This window comes from Balaenoptera ricei, chromosome 1, assembly GCF_028023285.1.
Source record: "Balaenoptera ricei isolate mBalRic1 chromosome 1, mBalRic1.hap2, whole genome shotgun sequence".
Taxonomy (NCBI): domain Eukaryota; kingdom Metazoa; phylum Chordata; class Mammalia; order Artiodactyla; family Balaenopteridae; genus Balaenoptera; species Balaenoptera ricei.
In genome coordinates this window covers 101,182,785-101,191,772 of record NC_082639.1, presented here as the reverse complement: position 1 = coordinate 101,191,772, position 8,988 = coordinate 101,182,785, and the positions used below count along the sequence as shown (strand labels likewise).

General features: G+C 41.6%; 2 protein-coding genes across 3 annotated transcripts in view; one reads left to right on the top strand and one right to left on the bottom strand.

Moving 5' to 3' along the window:
- The first annotated feature begins 1,526 nt into the window (after positions 1-1,526).
- The window catches only part of DENND2C (DENN domain containing 2C), a 95,177-nt gene continuing 87,715 nt past the window's right edge, over positions 1,527-8,988 (top strand). For both annotated transcript variants that reach the window (XM_059928507.1, XM_059928497.1), the window contains exon 1: positions 1,527-1,671. The gene's annotated coding sequence lies outside the window, so the exon portion shown is untranslated. The remainder of the gene's footprint in view (positions 1,672-8,988) is intronic.
- Positions 8,124-8,671, bottom strand: LOC132351451 (large ribosomal subunit protein eL21-like). Its single transcript, XM_059901189.1, has one exon. The coding sequence runs from the start codon at positions 8,645-8,647 to the stop codon at positions 8,273-8,275; it is 375 nt and encodes a 124-aa protein (XP_059757172.1). The 5' UTR covers positions 8,648-8,671; the 3' UTR covers positions 8,124-8,272.

The window sequence follows — 8,988 nt, the reverse complement described above, 5'->3', positions numbered from 1 at the left end:
TCTCCCTGGTTTCTGAAGCTGAAGTTCTGTTTGCTGAGTATTTGTAAGTCCCTTGGAAAACCTGATTTTATTTTACCTTGGCCTCTTTGTCATCAAAATAATATAAATTGCCAAATTAAACTTTCTATTCTCAGATTTTAAAAGGCATTAACTACCATTATGTATATCTCCATCTTACCCATGAGAGGGCAGTAGAATACATACATGTTAATTCATTTATTAAATCCATGCAGATTTGGTTTCCAGTTTGGTACTTGGAATTCGATCTGCTCATTTTGTCATATAATCTCCTGGAATTCAAAGTTTGAACTTTGAAATAAATTTGAATTTTAAAATAAATTCCAAAGCCACACTATTCTAGCCCCAAATTTTATCTTAAACAATTGTTTGGGAAGTTTTCTAAATACATAAGTGTTTTTTTGGTGGTGAGCAGGAGGAGTCCATAAAGATCAATGTTCAAAATTTACTACAAATTTATTTCCTCATTGAGACATGATTAAAAATATGTCTTGTCATTCCTCTTTTTCCCCCCCATCACAGAAGAGACTTCCTGTTTCATTGTCCACGGCTCATGGTTTCACAGTGGTTTGGGATATGCAGCTTTTATTGCTTTGGCTACGTTGGCTTGTGACAGTCATCTGTGATGTGTAACCAAACACTGCTCTTTCTGGCCGTCTTCTATTTTGGTACCTCTATGCGAACAGATGTGGGGAGAGTTTGATCACCAAATCCAAGAGGTTCTGGTGGGGGTGGGGTGAGATAGGGTGGAGTCGGGCGGGCAGAGGCAGGGTGGGGTGGTTAGCAAGTGCCTGGGAAACAGGCTCAAATCATCCTTGACTCGCAGCCTTAGTGAAACTGGGCTGCTGCTCGCAGTAGGCACTGCGCCATGCACATACCTGAGTATGAGTGTGTTGCAGGCGTAGCGCTTAAGCATGGGTGTCACAACAGGGCGTGGGAGCCGACCTCAGGCACTGGGAGTATCAAAGACACCCCTGCTCTGGGATTTCAAGCCTCAGGTGTCCGGAGCGTCATTTGCATCTGTGTATGTTTCAAGTAGGCGCTGTACCACAATTGTCGGAGAAATGTTTGTTTCCTCCTTGAGCTCAGCCCGGGAAATGGTGCTGCTCTTTCACTGGAGACACCAGGACTACTGAGCCCGGTGGCAGGAGACAATTCTATGGTTTCCTTGAGTGAGGTGCCATTTGGATTCCTTGATTAGGCTTTCTCTCGCGGGTGGTTGTGAGGAGTCAACCTTCGTGTAAAGTTCTGGTCCTTCGCCGTGGGGCCTGTCGGACGGCAGGCACGGCGACGGCGAAGGAGCTTTGGCTAGAGGCCCTCGGCCGGACGACAGTGGCGCCGGTAGCCTGCCTGCTGGGGCCGCACCCCTTCGGCGCCCAAGGTCCTGGGCAAGGTTCTAGCCCCTACGCCGAACTCCAGAGGGGGCGGTTCCCCTCTGGACAGTCCCCGGGCGGTGCCGGGGGCGGGCCCGACCGTGAGGGGTTGGAACAGGAACCAATAAGAACAGGGCTTTGCCGGGGCGGGGCCTGCGGCCGGGCGTGTTGGGGCGGGCCGGAGCCCACCCAGAGTGGGAGCGAGGCGACTGGGCGCTTCTGCGCGGAGGACGAGAGCCTCGGAGCCCAGCCGCGGAGGCGGCGTCGAGGACGAGAGCAAGTAGGGGCAGGGCCACCCGGGCGGGGTGTGAGGCAGGGGCTTCAGACCCTCGCGGCGGAGGGGGTCGTACGCCGGGTGTCGGGAGCGGGGCCACGGAGCGTCGGGCGCCGTCGGGCCGCAGCCCGGGAGCGTGCCGGCGGAGGTGTCGGCGCCGGCCACGCACTTTCGGCACCTCCCCGGCCTGGAGGGACGCCCGAGCGTGCGGCCCGGCGCCCAGCGGATGCCGCGCGTTGGGAGCCCGCTCGTCGGCCTCGGCGGTTGTGGCGGAGCCTGGCTGAGGGTCTCCTCGCCGCTCCCCTCGGGGCGCGGGGACCGTCGTCCAGGTGGCGCTCGGGGCCGCTCGACAGTCCTGGGGTAGAGGCAGGGAGCGCCCCGAATCCAGGAAGAAACGCGGGGCTCTCTCCAGGATTAGCCACGGCGCTTGAACGTCGACAGGCTGAGACGACGGACTTTACATTTTTGCTTTTTTGTGCTTTGATTCTTAACAGAATCTGACGAGCACAGTAGTGAAAGTTGTCAAGTAGGATTTTGATTTTAAAATCTGGCATTGGAACATCTAAGAGATTCTAACTAGTATGGCAGAAGATGATCAGAATATGAGTCAGGGGCTGGAGCCTCAGCCAGGACCCACATACCAGATGTGATTCCTCGGTCAAGTCGACTTTTCTGGGCCTACGTTTCCTTAGCTGTAAAATCGAGATGCTCATGCATACTTGGGGGTATTCTGAGGGTCAGATGAGATGAGTGAGAGTACTCTATAAGTGTTAGGTATTGCATATTCTGTAAAACAGCTACGAAGTGCCAGGCACATAGTAGGCACGTTGTAAACCTTTACCCTAAAGCTAGTGATTCACCTACAGTGTTTTAGATAAAGTCCTACATCTTCGTTTACTGTGTAAATAAATTGCTTAAGCTCATTTTCCACAAATCACCATTTTTGGAAGTGTCCGTTTTTAACTGATTAATGAGTTTTTCTAGAAGAGCATATATTATCGATACACTGTTACTGAATTGTTTACCAAGAAGTTTGGTAGCAGTCAATCTATGTCTTTGCTTTAGATAAATAGTTGTAGTTTAAGTTACCTGGTAAAGTAAGCTGGGAGTATTGTTTCAAATCAGACTTGTATTTGCTTTTGTAAGATTTAAGTCCTCCAAAACAAAATTAATATATAGCCGCATTTTGGGGGTACAGCCTTTATTATAGACATGTGCGTTATTTTCTTTGGGTATGTGTGTGAGGTGTTGCAGCAGGAGAGCAGAAATGAAAAAACAGAGTAGTAGATTGCAACCAGCAGACTTTGACTAGGGATACTTATAGGCGTGTTCTGAAGTCATTTCCCAGGCAGAAACCAGGAAATGTAGTAATTGTGTCTCTTGGCTTTTCATTAGTTTTTTTGTGTTGAGTGTGGCAGTAGATTTTTTTAAAAATGCAAATATAAAGGAAGAATATTAGTTTTTCTGATGTGACAATAAGCACTTTTCTAAAGCTGAAAATTACGTTTTAAATGATCTGTAGTAAGTCTTACATTATAGACAAGAATTTTAGACCAGTGGATACCAAGATCAAATTAAATGGAGGAGTAGAGAGAAAGTTTCTAGTGAATGTAATTTTTGTGTTGCTTTAACAGCTTTACATGTTTCAACAGTTCAGTGCAAGATGGATGCTTTGAAACACCAATTTCAAACATGTACTCCATATATAAATTTTGCTGTGATTTATAATTTGTTGATCTTGGAGGACTGAAGCCTTATAGTCACGTTATTTATTGAGCACCTAATACATTCCAAGGCACAGTTTTAGCACTTATATTATATTCATGTATGGGCAGGATATAATTCCTTCCATCTAGGAGATTACACTTTACCAAGTGGCCTAACATAAGCTGTTTTTAAAACTGATGTTAACAATAACATCAACCAGCATTTATTGGGACCTTCTTTGGGCCAGGCAGTGCTCTAAATTCTTTACATGCATTATCTTATTTAATCCTTACAACAGCATCATGAGGGGTGTTATTATTATGATCTCCTCATTGAGAAACAAAAAGGTTGAATAACTTTCCCATATCAAACAGCCTAGGTGCCAGAGCTAGGTAGGACTCAAACCAGACAGTTGGGCTCCAGAAATCCTGATCTTAACCTCTTCATTATACTGGGTGTAAAATTCTGTGAGTGAGATACAAATGAAATCCAACAAGCATTTAAAAGAAAGTTCTGTAAAGAAATTCTTCAAAAAGAAGGAAAGAAAGAGAGAGAGAAAGAAACTGGTATTGCAAGGTGTAGATGAAGGCATATCCAAGCTACAATTTAATTATACTTTATATATAGGAGAATTTTTTTTTCCTGGTGAATGATGTGGGATTCTTTTTGTTTCTAAGCCCTCAGTCACTCAGTTACTACAATTATGGCATTATCTTAATACTATAAGAGGTGATTATTTTTTAATAAGAAGTTTAAAATGTTTGTTCTCAGACCATAAGTTAAAGTTAGATTCAAGAAAAGAAAATGTTTCCCTGCCTTCAAGGTGCTTATAACTAGACATGTAAATAAGTCCCTACAATTTCAGTGTGATAAGAATTATAACAGAGATATAGTTATAGAGTTAATGGGACCATTGATGAGGGAAGATAATTCTGTATATGGTAGGGAGGAGGATTAGTGAGAAGATACCATATTTGAATTCGGCTTTAAAGGATGAATAGGAGTTTGCTGAGTTGGGGAAGGGAACAGAAGATATGGATGAAAACCAGGAATATCATGTGAAAGTATATGGTATGTTTGAGGAATGTGTTGTAGTCCACATTGTCACTAAAAGTCAGAGTGTATAGAGATGTGGGGTTGGACTAAAGAAGGTGGTGCCTGGAAATAAGCTGAAAAAAATAAAATTGCAGAGCTTGGTTGCCAATCACGTTAGGATTGCTGAAATTTCTAGAAATTAGGTAAGTGTGGGATTTCAATGCCTATCATTTGAAATAATGAAGATTTGCCCAGTTTGGCATAATCTTTCACTATAGAATATGGTGTTAAAGGTAGTTTTAATACTTTGAAGTGCAGGATATACTATAAAACAACATACAGATTTACGCAAGTAAAAAGTTATGACTCAGAGAAAGAAAAAAGAAGTCTGCGGTGCCATTTGGTGAAGAGCCTGTTTATCATGCTGAGGACTTTGGACTTGATTCTAAAGACAGTGGAGAGCCAGCGAAGGACTTTAAGTAATTAGGAAAGATAACATGGTAGTGGTATGGTATAGAGGCTGGATTGGATGGAGAGACAAAAGGTAGAGAGATAAGTTAGAAGACTGTTGCTATTGAAATAGCCCAGATAAGAGTGGATAAGGGCCTGGAGTAGGAAAATAGTAATAGAGATGAAGAGGAGAGGACAGATGATATTACAAGGCTTAAAAAGTGATTGGCTTTGAAGGTGAACAGAAAAGTAAAAACTTAGTTTCTCAGCTTGGGAAACTGTGGATAGAGGAACTTGGTTTAATTTTTAATGTGAGGGGAAGATAATTGTTTCAGTTTTGAACATGGTGAGTTGGAAGTGTCTATGGAGCATTCAGATAGAGATGTCAAGAGAGGATCCAGAGCCCAGAAGAGAGGCCGAGATTGGGGATTCAGGTTTCGGAGTTAGCCAGTAAGTGGAAATTGAAGCCGTAAGAGCAGATGAAATTGTTTGGGGGGAAGACAAGGAATTAGAAGAGAAGAGGGCCAAGGATAAATTATTTGCTTTGTATGAATAGAAGGGATTCATTTATACTAATTTTCTTATTAATTGTGATTATAAAGAAATTAAATGGGTTTTAATTGAAGATTAAACAGCTTTTACATCCAAATGAATCCTGTTCTTTTAAAATTTCACTGGGAGTCACTCATTTATTCCCAAAGTGTATTGCCCAAACTACTATTGGAGTACCTCTTTGTAAGAAAAAAAAAAAAAACTTTATAGCAAATTCACAGCCAATCAAGAAAGTACATCTTCTGGCTTTATGATAGAATTCTTTTTCCTCCTCTGTACTTTCTACTTCCATGCTTATAATAGATGGGCCCCAACTTAAGATGGTTCCGCTTCTGATTTTTCGACTTTACAATGGTGCAAAATTGGTATGTACTCAGTAGAAACTGTACTTCGAATTTTGAATTTTGATCTTTTCCTGGGCTAGCAGTATGCGGTGTGATGCTCTCTCCTAATGCTGGGCAGAGGCAAGGAGTCAACCTCCCAGTCAGCCACATGATTATTATTATTATTTTTTTAAATTTTATTTATTTATTATTTTTTGGCTGTGTTGGGTCTTCGTTTCTGTGCGAGGGCTTTCTCTAGTTGCGGCAAGTGGGGGCCACTCTTCATCGCGGTGCGCGGGCCTCTCACTATCGCGACCTCTCCTGTTGCTGACCACAGGCTCCAGACATGCAGGCTCAGCAATTGTGGCTCACGGGCCTAGTTGCTCCGCGGCATGTGGGATCTTCCCAGACCAGGGCTCGAACCCGTGTCCCCTGCATTGGCAGGCAGATTCTCAACCACTGTGCCACCAGGGAAGCCCCAGCCACATGATTATTGATACAAGGATAAACAGCCAATACACTTATAACCATTCGGTACCCATAGGACCATTCTGTTTTTCACTTTCAGTACAGTATTCAGTAAATCACATGAGGTAGTCAACACTTTATTTTAAAATGGGCTTTTCGGATCTTCCTCAACTTACCATGGGGTTACATTCTGAAAAACCCATAATAAGGTGAAAATATCATAAGTTGAAAATGCATTTAATACATCTGACCTACCAAACTTTGTAGCTTAGCCTAGCCTATCTTAAATGTGCTCAGAACACTTATATTAGCCCACAGTTAGGCAGAATCATCTAACACAAAGCCTATTTTATAATACAGTGTATTATCTCATGTAATTTATTGAATACTGTACTGTATATGGAAAACAGAATGGTTGTATGTACAGAATGGCTGTAAGTGTATCGCTTTTTCACCCTCATGATCCTGTGGCTTACTGGGAGCTGTGGCTCTCTGCCGCTGCCCAACATCGTGAGTATCATACTGCATATCACTAGCCCAGGAAAAGATGAAAATTCAAAATACAATTTCTACTGAATGTGTATTACTTTGGTACCATCGTAAAGTCAGAAAATTTTAACTGGAGCCATCATAAGTTGGGGACTGTCTGTAGAACCTGTTTACGTTGAATCAAAGGTAAGAAAGCATATGACTTTCCCCTCACTTGGTTGTTAGCTCTTAGAAGTCAGAGATAGTGCTTTAAAAAAAAAAAAAGCCTCCCATATATTTAGATTATCAATAAATGGTTGATTCATCTTGATAACCAACTTATTCAAGCTTGGCTCCAAATGGCTTAGCCATTTCCAAAATTCATTTTCATCTTCAAAGGGTGAAGGTTTGTCACCACTGAGGAGATTCAAAAGAAAGTGTTACGGCTTTGAAGGCATTTTCAAACAAGCAGTTTCAAAAATATTTTCCTAATTTGTAGTATCATTAGAATAAGTGTATGATCTTCTAAGGCAGGGAGTGGAAAACTTTTTCTCTGAAGGGCTAGATAGTAAATATTTTAGACTTTGTGAGCCATACAGTCTGTCATAACTACCCAATTCTGCCAAAAAAGAGCCATAGACGATACTTAAATGAATGAGTATGGACTGAGGTCCAGTTAAAGTTTATTTATGGACGTTGAACTTTGGATTTCATAGCATTTTCACATGTCACAAAATGTAGTTATTTGATTATTTTTTCAACCATTTAAAAATGTAAAATTCTCAGAGGCCAAAAACAGATGTTGGGTCACATTTGACCCACAGGTAGGCCATAGTCTGCTGACCCTGTTCTAAGGGGTGTTCTTTGAAGTACTTGGATTTGTTAGTTTAGTTTTTATAAAATAGTTCTTCAAAGTTATACCTCCTGCTTCTAAATTCTAGTACATTTCTTAAAACATCTGAAAATTTTTCATTCATACTCTGTTTCTCATATAGAGTAATTAGAATACATTCCCTTCATTAGTTTGGAACCCGAGATACAGAGAAATAGATTAACTTGTACACTGTCAGAATCAAAAATATGTGTGAAAATATTTTTCAACATTCAGTATTCCTTACTGAACCAGTTAAACAGCAATCTTTTTGCCTCAGCGAAAGTGGGGACATTGAAAGCTAGGTGGAATAAAAGGCCAAAACTGGAAGGAGTGTCCTGCACTGGTTCCCAGAGGGTTGGGCAGGATGGAATCTTTTATCTTTTTCCTCTTTGAATTGCGTGAACAATTTTTATCCCAAGGAAAACGAAACATGAAGTTTTTCTTCACTTCAGGGGCATTATAGCAGGTTATAAGATTGAAGGATTAAATAATGGTGAGATAAGAGGAAGAAATTTAAAGGACTTAACTTTTTCACATCTAGCCATCCCAGATGTTTCTCTTGCACCTTATATATATATATATTTTTTTACACAGTCCAGGTCTTTTATTTTCTTTACACCCATCGTGCCATGAATTCATAGGGAATGGGCTCCAACAGTTCAGGCTCCTTTCCATTGGTTCTCACGAAGTGTGCTTCTCTGGGTGGAGCAGGCTGGCGCTTCAGCTGAACCTAAGTACCTTTCTCTTTGGCTTCCTTCTTTTTCTGATCATTTTCCTTCACCCGTTTCAGGAAGCTATCTCGGCTCTTAGAGTGCTTAATATGCTCGATACGCACATTAATTCTCTTGGCAAGAATCTTGCCCTTAACTTGTTTGTTTACAATGATGCCAACAGCATGCTGGGCAACATTGTAGACTCTCCCAGTTTTGCCATGGTAACACTTGTGGGGCATTCCTTTTTGAACAGTGCCCATTCCCTTGATATCTACAATATCACCTTTCTTGTAGATTCGCATGTATGTGGCCAAAGGAACAACTCCATGTTTTCTAAAAGGCCTAGAGAACATGTAGCGGGTGCCCCTCCTCTTTCCCTTTGTGTTGGTCATTTTGGCGAATTACTGGAAGATGGCGGTTCCGGCCGAAAAGCACACCTTATATTTTTGAGGAGGAAATTTATGATATTTTTTTGCTTATAAATCTTAGATTCCTGGTTAGCAGCCTGAAAACATAACTTTAACATTCAGTTCAGGCAGTATTAATCCATTTATATTAGTTATAAGTAATATTTATGCTCTATTTCTTTAAGTTAGATTTCTGACTTTCATGATTTTCATAGCAGAGATAAATGTTTACAACAGGGGGCATGGAGGACAATTATTAGTTTTTCTTCGAAGTTTAAATTCATAGAAGTGGCATATTTGTGGATTTTTTTCTGTGTGGATGTTAA